Below are 22,114 nucleotides of genomic sequence, written 5' to 3'. Positions count from 1 at the left end.
TTAAATTTTTAAATGAGAATTTTTTGTGTACTACTGCATCACAATAAGTTTAAATTCAATTCATAAGAGTAATTTACTATTCAATGATTTTTGTAAACTGTTTTTTACAAGATTACTGACTGTCTCTGTTACTTTTAGATGGTACAAATTTACCAGATCCATCAACATTCCTGTTTCCTATATCTAGGAAGTGTTTTAGTAGATGAATATGGTTCAGAACCAGGTTGTGTTCAAGGATTGTTAGACATGTTACAGGTAGGAAATTTTTTCCCTTTCATCTCAAATGTATTACAAAGTTTTGTGGTACTTCAAAATGAGTGATATATGCTGGATGCATCCCTAATTTTACTTTCATTTAATATATTTATGTGTATTTTAGTTAATATTTATGTGCATTGGTCATTTAATATACCGTAATTTCGCGCGTATAGTCCGCAGACTATCTGTGTTTAAAATGTGAATTTTTGAAGCTGCGGACTATCCACCAGTGCGGATAATACGCTGGTTGTTCATGGTTAAAATCGTTGAAATTTAAAAAACACGCTGTCGTGAACTGCCGATGATCAAATATAAAAAAAGTGAGAGATTCCTAGAAAACATTTGTATATATCGTATCGATCGTCAGCTCGGATTTTAGGAGCCTTAGTAGCAAGTACCTGGAGTACGAAAAAAAGCGTGATTCGTTTACTTATAGCGTTGGTTTGGCAACACCGAGTGAGTGGGGTCGAAGGTCACATTTCATTACCACTTATCATGAGGATAGCACGTTGCACAGTATTTTGTTTTCGTATTTTGTCTTTCATCTTCGATAACGTTGATGAAACATCGCCTTTTTTTCTATTTATACTTAGTTCTTTGTTTCTAAAATACATTAATATTGCCGTATTAAAAAAACGTAATCTCGGACTATTTGGTGGTGCGGACTATCTGACAATTTTTGAAATTTTTTTAATATAAAATCGTGTCTGCGGACTATATGTGCGAAATTACGGTAATTTTTTTATTCATGGCCTTTTTCTCTTTTGTATTGAGCTTAAGTAGCCTTTTCCCCTCTTTTAATGTAAATAATAAAACTATTTATGACAATATATTATTCAGCCAAATTGATGATGAATCATAGCAAATGTTCTTTGAAAGTATTATTATAGTCCCCAAAACATGGTTTAGCCCTTACTCTTGCATTGTAAAAAATGTTTTATGTGTTGTAATGTCTCGTGGAATAGCTTGACAGAGAGAAAGAAATAGTTTAGTAATGTTGGACTGATTGCTGTTTCGCTGATCAGTTAAAAAATCTCTCTTTTTTATTATTATTATTATTATTATTATTATGTATTTATTATTATGGGAAAAGGCAGTCGTACTGTTAGATTCCAAAAGTGTGCTTCAAGCTCTGCTGAATAATCAAAATAGTTCCCGAAGAATCTTAGACTGTAAGGCCTTTGCTTAAGGCAATGGCATATAGAATTTCTTTCTAATTGATTCCAGCCCACTCTAGAATTGTGGGAAATGAAAAAGCTAATACATTGGCTAAGAAAAGAACTTTGATAATGCAACACATTAATCAACCACTTTCTTTTCATATGACTAAATTGTTTGTTAACCTGACCCTTAAGAAAATTCTCAAGCAGGATATGATTCAATGTGCTATGGATAAGAGTTGGAGGATCCTGGGGAAAGAGACAACTTTCATTCCCAGATTTTCAAGAAAGACTGTGGTAGCTCTATTTAGACATCTGACTGAACATGACTGTGTGCAAAACCACCTCTACAGAATTGGAGTGGTGGATTTCCCAAACTGTAACTTCTATGACTCCAATCAGGATATGATTTTTGAACATTTAAATAATTGTATTTCGTTTTCTCAGTATGAGAACATTGTTAAAAAGTACTGGAGAGCCTGTGAACTAATGCCTTAAATGCTGTTTGGCATTTGTAAAATAAATAAGATTTTTGTTATGGTTCCTAGATGTGATTTACTCTTTGGATGACCACTGAATATGTGGCCATCCAAGTAATGGTCCATCATGGGATAGAATATCAGAGTGTATGTCATGCAATAATTAAAAAGATTTTTTTTTTTTTTTTTTTTTTTTTTTTTTTTTTTGTTTTTTTGTTTCAGCATGTGCTTTCTCTGCCACAATAGCATAAGCAGGGCAATAATTGTGTGTAGTTAATAAGATCTGAATATGACTTGACGTATAATTTTTCCCTACCTTTTTTTATTTTAAAATATATTATGGTAAAGTTTTTATTACAAATGCTTTTTTTTATTTAATCATTGCTGTTATTTTCAAAGCCTAGTTGATTAAAAACCAAACCAAGCTTATATTGATTTATGATAATTTTAATGATTTATTGTTTATAATTTATTTTTGTTTAAAGGCTTTCTGTGGTCCAGCCTTCAGGTTATTGGAAAGCAGTGATGGTTTAAGAAATTATCCTGACACAGTTGATGATTTATTTCGTCTCTGCACAAGGTAAAACTCATTTTATAATTCTTTATTGTAAAATTAAAATGCACAGTATAGATTAGATTATTCAAGTTTATAGGAGTGGATAAATTTCAGATAGTCCATGGTGATCTGATTATCGTGAAAAAAGTGCATGTGGCTCAGTTTTGCACCCGTCATTTTATACAGTAGTAGTATATTTATGATTAAATGAATTCCTGTTTTGTGCTTTTTTTTAATTAAAATCATGTAATAGAAGTAATATGCCATCTCCCTGTATGCAAAAGTTTAGTTTTTTTGGCAGGACTTACATAAAAAACTCTTAGGAACTTCTATCTTCTTGAATGCCTGATGCACTGCAAGAATTTTTTATTTTTTTTAAATCCAAAAGGGCTTTATCCTTGAAGAACTATTGTTTTTGTTTTGTGATTTTGCATCGAATCACACTGAATGTCCGTTTCACTTTTCAGACTGTTGCCACCAAATATTATCGCCCTGTATTTGAAGAAATTAAATAATGAAAAATCTGCATAAATGTATGTATGTTTCTTGCACTGTAATAAAACAACAGTACTTAGAGCCATCAAATTTTAAATCATGTAATCCTACTACAAATATAGGCATTTTGAATCTGAAATTTGGAATTTGTTTTATCATCTATTTTATATTTTGTAAAACTTTAATGAATTTTTTATTAACATGCTCAAGGATTTTGAAATGGGTAATGGCAACATTGTACAGAAAAAACATTTTTATCTTCAGCGCGTGAGACTGCATATTGGAAATTCTAGGATATGATCAATTTAAAATTATTTTGTGATATTACTCTTGAACTGAATCTTATGGTCTAAGTGTGAAGAATATGGTATTTAATAAATAAATGTAACACAAAAAATGTTTAAAAAACACCCTTTTGGACATAATTTAAAATCTGAAACCTTTCGTCCCCCCCCCCATTTATCAGGCACTTTGTGTGCTTAGTAGAAAGAAATGTAATGAAACATAAAGTATGATGTAAAATTAAGAAACAAGTGCACCATATTTAATCAGTGGCTAATATCTGAACTGTAGGACTACATTTATATTCACTTTGAAACTGTCAAGTTTATGTGTTTGTAATCCTGTTTTGCAGATTTCCTGGAAATCTGTATAAATTTACTAGTCCTTCATTTGACCAATTAAGTACTTAAGAAAGAAAGCAAGTATTAGTCTGTAAGCAAATACTTAATATCCATTATGGAGAAGAAACAGCTAAGTTTTTAGAAAACAAGGTTTTAATTACATCACAACCAAATTTGGATCAATGTTATTGTTAATATTTTTAATATTTTTCTAATGATGCAGCATAGATTTGACATGTGTAGTTAGTTATTCTCAACTTTGGTAAAATTTTGCATATCAAGTTGTTTTTCACATGATTATGTTTTCTATAATATTAGGTTGGGTTTTAATCTTTCACCTAGTATCAGAAAGCAGAAGCACATAAATCCTTTTGCATGTGGCATTTCCCCCATTACTGCTTTCTATATATATATTTCAATTTTTGGGAATTTTATTCATTTCTGGAGAAATCTGTGAATGCAGTACAATTTAGAATTCACATAATTTTCATTAGTGAATATAAATACTGTTAATTCCCAATTAATTGGGCCCTGTCAAAAAGTTAAGTTTGCTTGTTGGGGAAGAATGAAAAAATTACTATTTGCAAATATAACAGAAATGAAACAGAAAAAATATCTATGGGAAAGAAAAGAAATTTGTATGGGGAATAATAGTATATGTCGTTATATATTTTTTTTTTTTTTTTTTAAATCTACAACAGCGCATAATTCAGTGTTAACCATGGATGTCATCTCTAGTATTAGCCCAATCAGTCAAAGTTTACTTAAAAAATCATTTTCTCTAAGACAGAAATCCAGTCTGTTAAAGGGGAAAATCATAAAAACTGAGCTTTCCGTTAACAGAGATTTGACTGTATCTTGAAAAAAAAAAAAAAAAATATTATAAACACTGAACTGGGCATCACAATTTATGCTATTGTGTGAAATTTTCATTTTGGAACTAATGACTGAGTATTGTACAAGTAAATTACTTGAAGTGTTTATTTTTTATAACAATCAAAAGAAATTTATGGTTTATATTTACATTTCAAGTATAATTCTGTGTGATAGATTTAGCATAAAAAATTGTCTTACAGATTTTTGCAATGGACACCTCTTGCATTCCTGCAGTGCCCCACAATTAAACCAGTTCTTCAGTGTGCTGTTGTAGCATGCACATTAGACCATAAAGATGCTAACACTTCTGTCGTAAAATTTTTCCATGATTTTATTAAAGGTGCCAGAGTTCAAGATGGAAATAGACAAGTAAGAATTTTGGAAAAAAAAAAAAAAAATAGCTTTCATTCTACTCATTTGTTAAAAGTTCCTACTTTTAATTTTGTTTAGATTCCTGAATTGTAAAACTAATAGAACTCTTGCCCATTCCTTTCTTTCTTTTTAAATGAATTTCATACTTTTCACCAGGAGATGTTAAAGATCATTTAATATAATCCAGGGTTCATACAGTCCTTAGGTTTTTTTGGAAATGATTTTTTTTTTTTTTTAAAGTCCTTAATTTCAGCCTACATCAGCGAACAGTCCATAATTTTACTCCCCCTCCCCCCTTTTTTTACAACTGCCATTTTGAGTATCAATTAACATTTTGGCGGAATATTCTCTGATTCATTGACAAATATGTATTTGGTGTGTTATCATTTGAATTCTTTCCTATGTCGTAATACGGCACGAGGCCCTACCTCGATTGAAACATTAACATTTTGAAATTACTTCTTTTTTGAATATGTACAAAAAATATTACATCAGAAACGTCCTTTCCGCTTTTGTTTTCTTTTGTTCGTGATTTCTTTTATTATGTGGTACTAAATATGGCAATTTCAGGATCAGTTTGTATACAAAATTTTCTATCTGGATATTTGCAGATTTTTCATCAATTTGTTTACAAACATAATAAAATTGATAAATATCATTAATGATATTATATTAAAATTGTAACTAAGAAGTAGCATTAAAATAAAGCATTTTTATTTTCCCGTGTCATATTTTAAAGTGACATAACTTTCTATTTTGGCAACTTATGAATATTTTAATTCTGAAAAATAAGATAATAAATGCCATAAAGCACAGTTTTTGGAACACTTCATAGCAAAAACTACTTTAGTTATTTCAAAATTAGTTTCACGTCTTTTATACTTTTTCATTACAGTTTTTTTCTTTTTTCCTTATTTAATTATTTCAGAATATTCAGATGTGTATCAGGTTTCTGTTAAATATTCACTTTACACTTTTCTTTTCTGAGTTTTATATTCAAAAAGTCTTCTGGCTTTTTGCATTTACAAAGCTGGCAACGGTAATTTTTAGAACTTGCACCTCAGGCTTTTAATATAATATCATTAATGATATTATATTAAAATTGTAACTAAGATGTAGCATTAAAATAAAACATTTTTATTTTCCTGTGTCATATTTTAAAGTGACATAACTTTCTATTTTGGCAACTTATGAATATTTTAATTCTGAAAAATAAGATAATAAATGCCATAAAGCACAGTTTTTGGAACACTTCATAGCAAAAACTACTTTAGTTATTTCAAAATTAGTTTCACGTCTTTTATACTTTTTCATTACAGTTTTTTTCTTTTTTCCTCATTTAATTATTTCAGAATATTCAGATGTGTATCAGGTTTCTGTTAAATATTCACTTTACACTTTTCTTTTCTGAGTTTTATATTCAAAAAATCTTCTGGCTTTTTGCTCTTACAAAGCTGGCAATGATAATTTTTAGAACTTGCACCTCAGGCTTGAATTTAAAGGATTTAAAAGCAAGATTTTTAGACCTATGATTTCAGAAAAATGTGACTATATAAAAGATGTTTTCATAGTATTAACACATAGTGAATGTGTGTTATAGGAATTTTGTAATATATTTCTTATGCTATGGAAAATTTTTGGAAAACAGAGTTATTAGGATTTTGTGCTGTTCATCCTAGAAGTCTTCCTGTTAATATATTTATCTTCCCTTTATTTTCTCATCTTTTCACTAGACACAAGAATGGAAAATTGCAAAAACAGTTCTAATCTTATCACTTGGACAGGCATCTGTAGAAAGGAGTTTTTCTATAAAGAAAGAAATTGAAAACAGATAATTTAAAAGGTTCATCTTATATGTCTCACTGCACCATTACATTGGACATTTTGCCACTTGGTGTAATCTTTATGGGTCCTGTGTTTTGCTGCCCAGTGTCTGTCATAAAGTCTAAAAATTTGTTCCTCATTGCTTCACTAATTTCTAAAAATTTTTCCATACTGCATCTGGTGCCTCAACTGACCTTGTATCATTTCATATTTATTCGCAATACTGATATTATTAAAGAAATAAAATTAACATCTATGCATTCTAATGCTTCTTGCTTAGAAGCAAGCTTTAATTTAATATATATTTCAATGTGAACAAGGGACTTGATTTTTTTATATGAAATAACAATTTAATTTGGTAATTTATTAATTTCTTGTTAATATTAGTAATTGATATACTTCTTCACTTTCATGATTTTAAATGTCTAAGAGATGGGTATTTATTTTAAAAGGTTATGATTCAGAATGTATTAATAATAGTTCTCTGATTCAGGAGCTATCTTTAAAAAAAAAAACTGTACTGTGAGAAAAAAGGATTTCATTACCTTTGCCATTCATAAATATATATTTTTTTTCCTTTCTTTTTCTCTCTGTATGCCACATACACATTCCCTTACAGTAATCATTATGAATTATATAGTCTTTTATGGATTACGATGTCACAGTATTGTATTTTAATTGGTGTGACTTGGCAAGATAGATTTAATTGTTATTGGTCAATGATATGCAATATTTATAAATTCATGAATTTAATAACTCTGTGCATTACGTATTATTTACATAAAATTGGCATTTCACCATGGTTACTGATTGTTAAATTTAATCCACAGCAGGATCTAGCAAGTTTTCATCAGAGACGAGCTTTAACCCAAGCACTTCTTGCTGAGCATGGTCAACTTTTAGTAAACACTCTGATACAGGCTTGTGTATTTTGTTTACCATCTTATATGCTCTCAAATGTTGCAGATGTACTTTATGAATTAGTTCTATTTGATAAAGAGGTAATTATTGCTTATGATAAAATCATACCTCACCAAAATTACATTTCAGCCTCCTTTATTCCTTCTATACATTGCTGTTTATATTAATTTTAAAGATTTCAGTTTATACAAAGTGTATATTTTGTGTTTGATATTTATTGGATTGATTCTGTTATTTTCTCTTTCCTTTAGTCATGTGCAGTGTGTAACTAGTTTTTGGTAATTTGTAAATCTTTTATGATTATATATATATGTATAACTTATATGGGAATTGAATTCAAATTAATTAAGTTTCATTCACATATGAGATAAATTTGAAAAAACATCAACATCAGGGGATTTGAAATAAAGACTGTTAGCAGTACTAACAATATTACTGGAGAATTTTTTTTTATTTATTTATTTTTTAAGATCTTAAATAATGGGAACGGTGCTTAGGAATTTAGCTTTGATTTTCTTATTTATTGTTTAGAACTTTTCCTTCTCCTGCATATATACTATAAATTAAGTCTATATTTTACATATCCTTTGCAAATAAACAAAAGTCTGATGATAACTAAATAAATGATTGTAGTCTGAAAAATATATTTTAAAATAAGAGCTTCTCCAAAAAGAATTTGGATTTTTTAAATTATAATTATAATAATTTTTGCAGTTTAAATTGTTTATGTTGAGCAAGAGTTTAGATTTTATTAGAAATATTATATGCTTATGAGTTATCGTAACCATCTTAGTAGGAAGCTGCCAAATTTTCAGAATATGCCACACCATGACAACCATGCTCATAACCATTCTGCAGGTACCTACCATTCTCATAACAGTACTTCAGTCAACATTTAAGTCAGTGTCTCTATTTTCATATGCATTCTTTTTGTTGTATTCCAAGTTCCAATGGATTTAAACTCAAACCATGATATTTTCCCCTTAATTTTAAAATATGCACTTGTGAAACTTGCCAGCAATGTAACCCAGCACTTCAGAAAAATTTCTGCTGGAATATGGAATTGTGCTGCAAAATCCATAAAGAGAATGCATTTAGTAGCTAGCTGGTAATGACAAGGTTTCCTCGATGCCAAGTCTCCGCAATCCTCCTTTTTTTTTTTTTTTTTTTTTAGAGTGGAAACAGCTTGCTGTGTTGTGCTTGGAGAGAAGCGCAAAAAAAATTACTGAAGGGCTTGGAGATGAATATGTTTTATTTTTTAATGTAGCAATTAAAATTTGTATTTTAAATTACTAAAGTGTGTTTTGTTTCATATATTGATAATGTTTGCCAACTTACGATAAATATTGATAGTTTAGAATTTTTTCTATAGAAAAGGGGCCACAAAAACCACCAATTGCACCCAATAAGTAACTTTTAACTTTTTTTTTCTGTAAAAATTTGACAAATTGTACAGAGCAGGTAGCATTAATATGCAAGTACCAAAAATATGTGTGTATATAATTTCTATTACAGGTATCCATATTGGAAATTGCAACAACCATGTCTTCTCAAAATCTCACCTTAATTATGTCCAAGGGGGCAGTAGCCCAGGAGGGCTATTAGTCCCAAAACAACATTTTGTTGTGTTTCACTATAAACAGCAAATCACTTTTAAAATTGTTGCTGCCAAATATTATCACCCTATATTATATATAAAGAAATTAAACAATGAAGAATCTGCATAAATGTATGTCTGTTTTTCGCATTGTGAAAAATTAATGGTACCTGAAGCCATCCAATTTTGAATAACGTAATCCTCCACCAAATATGGGCATCTGGATGCCCAAATTTGGAATTTCGAATTATTAAGTGTTTCATATTTTGGTAAATTTTAACAAATTTTTGATTAACAAACTCAACAATTTCAAAGCGAGCAATGGCAACACTACAGGGAAGGAAAACATTTTTTCTTCCATCGTGGGAGACTGTCTATCGGAAATTCTAAAGATATGCTCTATTTGAATATTTTTAGCCCAAATGCTCTCGAAACGTGTATGTGTATATCAACAAAAAAAAAAAAAAAAAAAAAAACACCACCCATTTGGCGTAATGTAAAATCTAAAAGCTTTGAGATTTTTTTTTAATTTTACGTTTTTTGAGTAAACTAAAGACATTTCCCCTGGATTTTAATATAGAAATTTAAAATAAATAAATTAGAATTATCCTGTATCATTTTTAAGGAACATTAAAGACAAAGTTAGCAATTTTGAATGTAAATATGTAGGTGTGTTTTATTGTATATTAAAGTATGCAATCGGAGGATTAAAAAATAAAAAGAAAAATCTTATTACAAATTTGAAGCAGAAGCTTGCTTAATAGTCTTTCTGAATTTATAATAGCAAAATTATTTTATGAAAGTAATGCTCAGAATTGAAAAATTAAATTAAAGCTAATTCTGCATACCACTCCAACATATAATCTTAATATGTTTAGAAGTAGCATTAAATTCTTGTTATTTGTGTTGTTGAAGTGATGCAAATTTGTAACATATTTGTACATTATACTGCTTCTGAGTATCAAATATTCTTTTTGGTACTGCAAAAATCATTTGATAGGTGGTAACTCACTGAGTATTGAATAAAATAGCATTAAAAGGAATAATTCATTTTGGGTTTATATTTGTTTGAAATCAGGTATAATCGAAGAAGTAAATTGATTATTATGTGAGAGGTTCAGATGAGCTTATCATGAAAGCTTAATTTATTTGCGTGTTTAATTGATCATTAAAGAGTTTGCTTCAATTTAAACTAGAAATATATAAATTATGAAAACTTACCAAGTTGAACAAACTTGAGAATAAATAACAACAGCATAGTTCTTTTCTATTATTTTGTAAATTTTTCTTTGATGTATAAATAAAATTACATATGTTTATATGTAAATATTTGTAAACGTCTTTATTTCTTACTATAACTTGGCAGTTGATGGAATTTTGATTTTGATAAAGTTTGTATCCTTCCAAAGAAATTACTAGAAATTATCTTGATCATGGATTGTAGATGCTCATTGGTCAATCAAGTTCTTATTAATTTTCAACTGTGGAAAAACATTGTTCACATATAAATATTCCCAATCAGAATGATTATTCTTAGTGCAAAAATTCATAACTGAGCATATTTATTTTTTGAAAAGTATGAATGAAAATTAATAAAATCTATAACTTCAAATCTTTGTTTATATTACATTGTAAATAATTTACCTCTATTTATAGATTTTCTGGTATGTTATTCATGTTTATTTTTAATGAAAAATAATATAAACTTGAATTTCAAACAATTAAAATCTTAAACTCTTTGCAACTCCATATTTGTAACAAATATGTAATTGAAATGGCTTTATGAGCTGCATGAAATTGCTTCAGGGGTCACCCATTTGATGATATCTAATCAATTTAAACAGTTTCACTGCATTTCTCATACACACATGCATCTCAGTTTGGGGGGGGGGGTGATTATTTAATTATTTTGCATTTTGCGGCAAAAATAATAAAATGTTTATTTTCAAATAAGATAAATTGTTATTAATAAATTTATGCCTTTTGACAGCCCACCGCTCCATCAAGGCCACTTTTTCCCACTGTTCTAGAAGAAACACAACTCTGTTGTCAAATTTCTTTGCTTTTAAATTTTCAGCATTCATATTTTTTATGTTTTGCCTGTATTTTTATCAAGGAAAAAACATATTTTCCTCTTAACATAAAAATATTAATTTCTGAATGTTCTACAATATATGGTCATTGCTTGAAATAACAGTTATTGCTTTCATTTTACGTTGATTTTATTTATTTATTCTTTTTATTTTAGTCTGTGAAAGGCTGGTTAGAGCATGCCTTGAGGATGCTACCAGGTCAAAGCAGTAGTGGGACAGTTACTGCAACTCCAGAACAGTTGACAGAATTCCATACAAACATTATCACGTATGTGAACACTTTTATTTCTCTATATGTGAATTTTCTTCTCCACTTTTACGTAACTTAGTAAATTAAAAAATTATGTATCCCCCAAACAAATCAGTTTCTTTGAAATCAGGTTAGACTTTAAGCATAAGAACTTTTGCTCCTTGAGAATAAAAATATCAGTACATAATTAATCAACAAAACGGCATTTTGTTATGTTTTGCAATATCTTTTCTCACTAACCTGGAATAATAAATTCATTTTAAATCTGAAAATACATAGGGCGATCAAATATGAATGAGTGTTTATTGGCTGAGCAACGAGATGGGCACTTGTATAAGTTTAGGCAGTTGAAGTTGTTAGGTGGGGTTGTCTCTAGAGTAATGTACGATGTAGCCCTTCTGGTGTCTGGCCGCACAAGAGATGAACTGGAACGGAATGCCACAGAAACCTGCTCGATATTCACGGACCTATGCAATAAACTTAAGTTAACCATCTCTCGGCAAAAGTCCGCAGCTATCGTAATTCCACGTCCTGGCACAAATCCCACAAGACGTCCATGTATAAAGCTACCGGGCAAGAACTTAAAAATAACGAAGACGATTAAATATCTAGGAGTCACTTGGGATCAAAGACTCACCTGGTTACCACACCTCCAAGAAATACGTACAAAAACATCGACCATCGCAAGGAAAGCCAGGCAATTTCAAGGGAGAAATTGGAGACAAAACCCCCATATCAGGAAACTATTATATCTGACAGTGGCAGAGAGAATAATTCTCTACGCAGCAGTCATATGGGCACAACCAATGAGCAGCCGAAAGACCAAGCTACTGACCACAATTCAACGGACGTTTGCATTAAACATCTGCGGAGGTTATCGCACAACAGCGTCCAGCGCCGCCATGATACTTGCAGGCCTGCTGCCATTACACATAAAGGCAGAGGCTACCTATGTACGAATCACTCATCACAGACAAGAAGCCACATATGCAGGAATTACGTTCAGAACAACAGACTATGAACTCCCTGGCAGTGTGCAACACATCCACCCTGCCATCAAAGGTAGAGGGATCCATGTCAAAATCTAACATCAGCCATCGCACTCCAGACAACGCACTTCCTGTGCGATTACACAACTGTTCACTGATGGATCAAAACATGATCAGGGAGTGGGCTGCGCATTTGCTCACTATGAACATGGCACACTACTAAAGGAATGGAAAGGACATCTCACTAACAGCAATAGTATTTTCCAAGCAGAGGCACTAGCAATATTGAATGCGCTACGACATGCCCTCAACCTTTCCCTTACCAATGCGACTTTTTACACAGATAGCATGTCAGTGCTACACGCACTCAGGGATCATCACCACACTTCACCCATCATCATAGATATACAGCAACTTTTACGCAATAATCATCAAGCCCGCTTTAACATGGTATGGGTGAAAGGACACTCCGACAACGAAGGGAATGACGTCGCAGACCGACTGGCTAATGAGGCTGCCAACAACATCCACGCTCAAACTATAAGAGCCCCATCTCACACCTCAAGAAAACTCTGCGTAATATCTGTAAAGAAAAGTGGCAAGAAGAATGGAATAGTGGCGACACAGGGAGAAGGACGTATAACTTCCTACCAAAGGTAGACACGGAACGTCTTATAACAATAGCCCCACTGACACAGTACATAACGGGTCATGGCCCATTTCCATCTTATTTTATGCGTCATGGCATCTCAGCATCTGACAATTGTGTCTGTGGCATGCTAGGTTCTCCCGAGCACTACCTATTTGACTGTGGTCTAACAACAAACCACCACTTACCACATCCAACGAATGATAGAACACATTACTATCGTTTCATAATCAAACACCCGCCAGCTATAAGGAGTATCTGCGCAGTTATACAGCAAATCAACGCCCTAGGGCAAGACATTTGTGAGCCACAGTAGCATGGTACTGCAGACAATGTACTCAACTATTAGATATTCGGCAGTATGCACACATTCTGTAATACACATTCCACATTCAATTTCGAGCCTCGTGTTAACATCTGCTTTCAATAGCCACCAACTTGCAGAAAAAATGTTACTGACATGTTTATCAGTGTAAAGCACTGGGCACCCAATGCAATGATGTGTTATCGTAAATCGAAATATATAATATCCGTACAATGCACGAATGTATTGTATGCAACGAAATATGTAATTCATGCAACAGAAGCCCCTAATGAAAGTATGTACATTATGTATTATGGGAACTGAGCATATTTCCGCACAGCGCTACTGCTTTACGCACACCTTACTATGTCTCATATGTTTCTTCTGAGTGTAATATTTGCATTTATGTGCTCTACGTGTTTCCATATGTATTCTATGTGTCATGATATGTATTCTCGTGTGTGTTTTTATGTCTTTATGTTACGTAATTACGAGTGTGTTTTTATGCTTTTACGTTTAATTTTGTATATCTATGTGTTTCATCTTATATGAGTGTTTTAGTGTTTTAATGCTATCCTTTATATTCTTTTTAAGTTACTTTGTGTTATTAACAACGTCCTATGTAAAAACTACCCGACATCTAGCCCCTGTATGGCCATGTAAACTCCTGGTGCAGCCTCACGGGGCTCCAGCGAGTTGCTTCTTCGAGATAGTGGAGGACGTGGGACATATGCTTGTTTACCTATGTTATACGTCAGGCGTCCCCGTCCTCCGTCACCTGTCTCTAGAGTAAGGGAACCACACCAGCTAACTTGTCCCATGCCTTATTTATCCCTTATGATGTGTGAGAGGAGTGTGCCCACCTCTGTTGAGCAAAGCATAAAGTTCCTCATCTGTGAAAACCTGGAACCAGTAGGAATTGCCAGTTCAGGGAAGCTACTCTTCTATGGTCAAGAATGAAGGTTTGGTGCAACAAATTCAAGCAAAGCTATGAACGTATTGGGAATCAAAGTCATCCTCATCCTCCTTGCACTAGTATGACTAATCAAAATGCTGCATATGCTTGTGAGGTAATAAAATGGGATCGATGCTGCACAGTGCTTCAGATTTCAGAAAAACTTGGTGTCAGCTATGGAAATGTCCAATCATTCATCAGAAAGCAATTGGGCTTCAGAAAGATCTCAGCTTGCTCGGTTCCAAAGTTACTGAATGTTGATCAAAAAGCTGCATGAATTCACACTTCTCATTTGCTTCAAACTTGTTTTAAAGAAGGAGAGGAAGCTTTTTTGCATAAAGCTGTTACCTGTGATGAGGTGTGGGTGCATCATTACACCTCCCAGTCAAAGCCTGCAGGCATGGAGTGGAGAAGAAAAAGCGAAGGAAACCCCATGAAAGTCAAAACTCAATTGTCTGCAGGGAAAATATTGACTACAGTCTTTTTGGATTGGAGGAGGTCCTACTGGTGGGTTTCCTACATGGATGTCAAACCATTATTACAACTTACTACTGCGGTCTCTCGAGTCGAGTTAGGCTTCAGTGTTGACAGAGAAGATGAGACTGTCCCCTCTGCAATGTGTTGATCCTCCACAACAACGGCAGGCCCCATACAGCAAGCGTAGCACACCAGAAACTAGTCGGAATGCACTGGAAAACGCGTAATCATCCACCTTACAGACCAGACTTATCGCCATGTGCTTTTCTCATGTTGGACCCCTCAAAGGAGCACTTGGAGGCAAGCGATTTGAGAGCAACAATCAAGTGAAAATATTCATGCGCAACTGGTTAGATTCCTGTCCAATTTCATTCTGCGAGAATGGAATGAAAAAATTACCAAAACATTGTGAAAAATGCGTCAGGAAAATAGTTTGTAGAAATGTAGATGTTTCCTATTAAATAAATTTTGTTTAAACAAAAGACTCATTTATATTTGATTTAAACATCATATGTTAAAATAAATTATTGAAAAAATTGGCAGCTATTGCTGTGAAGAAACCCTATGTAACTCTCATTTTAAGCAGTAGTTTAGTTTCAAAGAGTAATATGTTTTATTAGTGAAATTTGTTAAAACTTTAAATGAAATTTTGTGTTTTCCAAATTAGCGTCTTTCAAATATTGTTTATAATCTAGTGTTTGCAAACAAAAGCATTTGCTGATAGATGGCTGATTTCATATTGAAAAGTAATTAAAATAATGTGGCATCTATGTTAATCTGGTCATTTCATGCATTTGGTTGTATGCATTTCTTTGTTGAAAGAGTAAATATCAAAAGAAAATATTTCGCTTAGTCTGAATTTGTTCTCTCTTTTTTTAAATATTGAAGGGAGAAATAGCTAGAAAGTATCTTACCAATTATAGCTGATGCACAAAAAATATAAGAATGCCTATGGAAATGTAATGAATGGTACATTAATAGAAAAGAGATTTTAAGCATTAAATTTTATATTTATATATGTGAAGTAGTTTGCAGTATATATGTTAAATTTTATCAAGTAAAATATTATTGATAAAATGATATGAGGTAGCTAGAAGAGAATGATTAAATAAACTTGTTACTGATATTTTTTACTGAGGTTTGACTATTTGTTTTTCTTTTCAGTGCTGAACATGTAAAGACAGTTGTTGCATTAATGCGAGACTTTGCTAGGTTGTACAGATAATACTTATAACCTGGATCATCAGATTGGTTTTTGTATACTTGACTAGTCACTGTAAAAGGTGATGACTCAAATGCTCATTTAATTGTTATTGACCCAAAAACGATTTAAATAATTCAAGACTGTGCTGAACATTTTTACAGTACTCTATCAAAATAAATTCTCCCCTCATTAACATCAGAACTGAAGTGTTGTGTTTTATGTGATGAGCTTATACAGTTCTTTCAAAGTCTTCCTGTCTGGATGTTCTGTCAGTATGCTTGCTTTGTTCATTTGTTTTTATGATAAATGTGTGATAGGTTATGTAACTTCATAAATTTCATTATATTTATTCATTATTTTGACTATTGAAAGCTCTACTTATGTAAAAGAGAAAAATAATTGCAGTGATTTGATGTTTTTTGTTAATAGTTGTTTTTAAGTTTGTCAAAATGATTAAATTTTTTGTATATCCTTAATAGGTATTATATCAAAGATTGTTTTCAGAAGAAACCACATTGTTATATTTATGCAATTAGAAAATATCATATTTTATAAAATATATATTTTAATTGTAATATTAATAATTTTTCAAATTAAAATCATCTTAAATTCTTTAAAATTTTACTTTTTACAGAAGATCAGCTCTTTTGTTAGTGTTCATTAATTTGATGTGGTGCCTATCATGTAAGTTTAGGATAGAATTTGCTTTATTTAGCACATGTTTTACTCTTATTGTGAAGGCTCACATTCATTTTAAATTTTTTTCTATTTTGAGTATAAGGAGTTAATTTTGAAATCCTATTTTTTTCCCTTTCCATATTCATATTAGTCATTAAATTTTTTATGATTAGAAAATTTCTTTTGGAAAAATGAAATTATAGTTGTAAAAATTGCATTAAATCTGAGCAGTTTCACTGTAAGCAGGTATTTTGTTTAATCTTTTTCAGTGTGAAGTGATGAGATGTGTTTTTAAAATCTTGCATGATTTTCTTTTTTTTTTTTTTTTTTTTTTTTTTTTTTTTCTTCTTTAAAAAGTAAACACTTGTTATTTTCACTTGTATGATTTAAAACTAAGAAACATTCCTTAAAAAGTTGTTATTAAAGTTGAGTTATTAATGAGTAAGTGAGTAAATGTTGTTCATTAAAAGCTTATATATTACCATAAACTTCACTAAAGTAATGAAGTGTGCATTAAATGTATAGTGAGATAATTGTTACAGTTGTGATAAATATAATTAAAAGGAAGTATCATTATACTTTTATTGTATAGTAACATATTTTATTATTTCTAATTGCATTTAATTAAATGTGTTCTTGTTTGTTCATAAAATTCCCATCCCTGCCTTTTTTTTAAATGCTTAAAAACTGAAGAATTAAATATGTATTCAAGAAAATATTTTAGAGTGTAATCAGTGCTTCAGTAGTGAAGAATAATGCATCTTAATACCTTCAGTGATAACATTTATTATTTCTTCAGTTTTCTCCCTTTTTAAATATAAAACTTCTTGCATTTAATTTTAGTAAGAAAATTATTTTGTGATGAATTTAAATTTTGTAAATTTGAATACAGTAGATTGGGAAAAAAAAATTATAATGAGCAGTTGCAAAAATAATGGCTTAAAATATTTGTAACAGATGTTGGTAATTTAATTATCAAATATAAAAAGATATTTTTAGTGAAATTGTGGCTATTTATAAAAACATATTGAGATTGTGAATATCATTTTCTAAAAGTGAATATTTGAAAGTTTTTTGCTACCAAACTGCAGAATGCAATTATTGTTCGCATTTCATTATGAAGAAACATTTATTTATGTAACTTCCTGCTGTTTTAATTTTAAAGAAGGAAGCATAGTTTGACCTTTCTGATAGTTTGATATAAGAGTTATCTACAGCAATCTTGCTGTCTCTTATATTTTTCCCTTCTTAAGCATGTTAGCCGTGGATAGTAACCCAAGTGTTATTTTCTGCATAATATATTTTCTTGACTTTGTTTGTAATTACTTTCATAACATTAGGAAATTACAGAGGTCTTTAAATCTTTTAGGATTATAAGAGAAATTATGTTTTTCGGTTACATTCTGATGACTGATATGATTTATAAGAAAGGAGCTTTTCATATGTTTAAAGATCTTATTGAATAAATGCTTGTACTCAAAAATGTATTTTCCTCATTATTTTAAAATTTAGACCTGACAACAAAAATCATTACTTAGTAACTTTGAAATTACAACTTTTTCTGCATTGATTAAAAGGCAAATTAATTATCTGCCATTTAAAATTATATTCATAGAATTTTTTCCTCAAAATATATTAAAAATTGGCAACAGAACTTTCATTTGTTGTCAGTGTTTCAATTCTATATTAAATGTAAATGTTTGAACTTATATTTGATTGATTGTTAATTATGCAAGAGTAAAAAATGTATAATTGCTAATTTTTTATGAAATATAAATTTGGAAAAGCAATGTTTAGAAAGCAAACTTTAGATTGGTATTTAAAAGTTTTCGTCATAATTTTAAAAATCAGTTAATACCACCAAAATACTCCAGATTATTTCAAAAGGTTATAAAGTAACTTCATCAGATTGAATAACCTAACATGATCATGATTTTTACATATTCTGCACCCCCCCCCCCCAATTTAGAAATTTATAGAAGTAAATGGAAATATGCTATTAGGAGTTCATTTCCTCTTTTTATTTTGAAAACAGGAACATCTTGTTTGCATATTTTAGCATTCTTTTATTTCTACGTTCTTTTATTAAGCATAAAAAGAATGATGCATTAACATTTTATAGTCACATCCCTTATACTGGTTACATTTTTTTTGATTAAGTCTGCATCTCCTTCTTTCCATTACTAAAGGAAATTTTCTAAGATGAGATTGAAATGCTTTTAATTTATTTTTTAAATATTTCTGCAAATTTTTACCTGATAATTTTAGGAAGGCTATTTCAGTTTTGCTGTGGTGTCATTTCATATTTTCTGTTTACATATTACTTTTGAAAGATATGCAATTCTGATGTCACCAGGTTTAGAATAATTAGTAAAAATATTAATAAGAAAGAAGCTCAAAAATTTATATTACTCTTATAGAATTTGTTTGTTCTCCCTATAGAGCCATAATTTGGGTGATTTGAGGTTTTCTTGGCAGACATATTTTCACTGAGCTTTTAGTCTCAGCGCAGGAAAATTTTGCTTTTTTATGATATTAACTAACGAGAAAGCATCGTCATGCAGAGGATAGCTGGTTTGCTTTAAAAATTATCATATTTGCATTATTTTCACTTGTATAGAAACAGACTTATCATTATTTTGTTGAAAGCTAGAAGTGATTTAATGTAATAAAGTTAGCTGTATATCTATATAAAATTGATAATGAATTTTCAGGAATGTAAAATTATTGAAACAAATGTATTATTAAACTTTTACTTTATGGCACATTCAGAGAACTACTACAACTGCTTTGCATTTGATTTGAATGCCTAATTTCATTAATTATTGTTGAGTACCAGGAATAGTGATTTTTCAACTAAGGTGCTATATATGCTCACTGTTGCTGAAGATGTTGTCCATTGACCTCTGCCCAGAAAAAAAAAAAAAAAAAATATATCTAGTCCATACAAGAAGACAATGTTAAATGGCAGAGATAAACTTTGTATAGACAATCATCCCAATTTATTGCTCTGTGGAGATCAGCTCTTTGTATGTCATTTTTTGTGTAGTTAATATTTTGTTCTAAAACAATTGATTCTAGTTTTAATTCTTTAAAGAAAGGTTTTAAAAAATAGAGAATGAAATTTAATCTTGATCATTCAGATATTCAAAATATTATTTCATGTAGTATAGAGTAATGAGTAATTATTGATGCCTTATTAGGTAAGTATGTGAAGTGTTTTTATATTGTCTTAAGTTATATGATGCAAAAGTTCTTTGACTTGTATGTGAGAATAATTTGTTTCTGTTTATATCTCACATGAAAAGCATCTATACTATCATTTCTGGAAATATTTTTCTGTTATTAGAAATTGTCTAAAAAACTGATTGCTTTCATGGTTATTTCTATAAAGAAGTTTTTATTTCAAAGTGTTTGAATTCGGTATGCTTTACTGAACTGTATGCGTCAAGCAAGTCTTTTGTTCTCTCCTCCAAAATATGTTTTGATTTTAGCTGTTTTTAGTAACCTCTTGAAAATCTATTCTAAATGTCATGGAATATTAGTAGCCATTTTAATATAAATAAAGATAATATCTTTGAAATAAGCTTTGTTGTATTTGCTACCATGTATATATCTGAATACAAAGTATCACTTGCTAAAATTACACTGTGCCTTTGTTATGTATCTTAAATTTGAATATAGCACATTAAGTATAAGGATAACATAGTGCTGAAAAGGATATACAAATCATGAAGTTTTACATTAAAGTGCAAATTTAAAAGCATCTACATTTTAAATTTAAAAGTTATGCAAATCATATTTTTACTGCAACTGTAAATTTCTCATTGTAATGTTTTTAAATGCTTTCAAGGAATTTTACTTACCATAATGAATAGGATAAGGATATTTGATAGATTAAATTTTAAAAAGCTATTTTTTAAAATTTAAAGATCATAGTTAAGTAGAGACAATTTGATTGAGGCTGAAGAAATTACACTTGGAACTGCAGTTAAATGTCCGGAAGCATTTTAGAAGTACACTTTCAGTTGCATGAACTTACTTACGAATAATCATGCATTACAAACTGCTTTAAATTTTCTTCATTTGCCATTTCATTCCTTTTTAATTAAATATCAGATTTTCTGACAGATTATTATAATAATTTATCATGTAAAAACTGAAGACGTATCCTACAGGAAGACTGAAAATTAAATTTAACATTTGAATGCAATGCAACACATATTTAAAACTGCATTTTTAATGTCTCCCTATTCCCTCCCTCCCCCCCCCACCAAAAAAGTATAAATTTCAGAACTAGCTTAAGAAAAGCTACCAGCTTCAGAGCATGGATAAGTACAATTTTATTGTAAAGTAAATTTTAAAATCACATAAATCCTCTGCATAATCTAATTTTATTTATTTTAAATGCTTTTTATTAATGGAGAGAGGTTTCATAACAGTTTAGTTTATTTGATGTGTGCCAACATAATAAAATTTCATAAAAATATTGAAATTTTCTTGTCTAGAAATTCTGTTTATTTGAAATTATTGTTTTTCATAAAATTTGATTTCTTTATTTTTATGTTGAAGTTACTTTAAAAAATACTACAGTGATGTACAGAATTTGACATTTTGCCTGTAATAAATAGAAGTGTGTGAGTGAATGAGAAGAAATGTTCATATTTTTAATAATATTTTGTATGAAATGAGATGTTGACTATGTTAACACAATGTATGTCATTGCAAAAAGCAATTTTTAGTTTTGCATGTTACTTATTATATTGCAGGCATGCAGATGTAAAATTTTTAGTTCAAGAATCTGAACAGATTGTATATGTGTAAAAGTTTAGATTTACCCTTGTACATATGTTTATTGTGTATTGTATATTGTGATGTGTGTTACTTATTTCATGTGCTGCTGAGGATTTGTTTTTTAAGTAATTTCATTGTCTGTTAATAAAATTAAATATTTGTGTGTTTTTCTGAGTTTTATTGCTATTTTTCTCATTGACATCATGTACAGAAAGATGTGTGTGCTGTATTACATTCAGAAAAGCATAATTGCTGTAATAAGGTATTCTAATTGCATTTATCTAATGAAAAAGAATTTCACTTGCATAGCCAAATTCATTTGATGCTTAGTATGTTCTGAAAAGGTTGCAAGTAAGTAAGCTTTATTTCTTAAATATTGATACTGCATTTATACTTTTAATTTAAAAAATTAAATAAGATAACAAATTGATGTTTTAAGTTTTGTAGTGTTGTTAAAGCCAAATAAAAATGTCTTTTCCCACAGAATAAGAATTAAAATTATTCTAGTAATCCATATATAAAAAAAAAATGAATAAAATTGCAGAACATACTTAAAAGGC

The 22,114-nt window shown here is 30.2% G+C and overlaps 1 protein-coding gene across 1 annotated transcript in view; it reads left to right on the top strand.

Moving 5' to 3' along the window:
* The window catches only part of Tnpo-SR (transportin 3), a 116,943-nt gene extending 95,222 nt beyond the window's left edge, over positions 1-21,721 (top strand). The window contains exons 20-25 of the mRNA XM_085825081.1: positions 139-255; positions 2,383-2,477; positions 4,648-4,816; positions 7,474-7,644; positions 11,410-11,522; positions 16,043-21,721. Coding sequence (XP_085681207.1) covers positions 139-255; positions 2,383-2,477; positions 4,648-4,816; positions 7,474-7,644; positions 11,410-11,522; positions 16,043-16,103 — 726 coding nt within the window. The 3' untranslated portion in view covers positions 16,104-21,721. The remainder of the gene's footprint in view (positions 1-138; positions 256-2,382; positions 2,478-4,647; positions 4,817-7,473; positions 7,645-11,409; positions 11,523-16,042) is intronic.
* Positions 21,722-22,114: the final 393 nt, after the last annotated feature.

The sequence above is a fragment of the Stegodyphus dumicola genome, chromosome 10 (assembly GCF_044657685.1).
Source record: "Stegodyphus dumicola isolate Sdum_Otavi_A_Nest chromosome 10, ASM4465768v1".
Taxonomy (NCBI): Eukaryota; Metazoa; Arthropoda; class Arachnida; order Araneae; family Eresidae; genus Stegodyphus; species Stegodyphus dumicola.
This window is presented reverse-complemented; position numbering and strand designations above follow the sequence as displayed.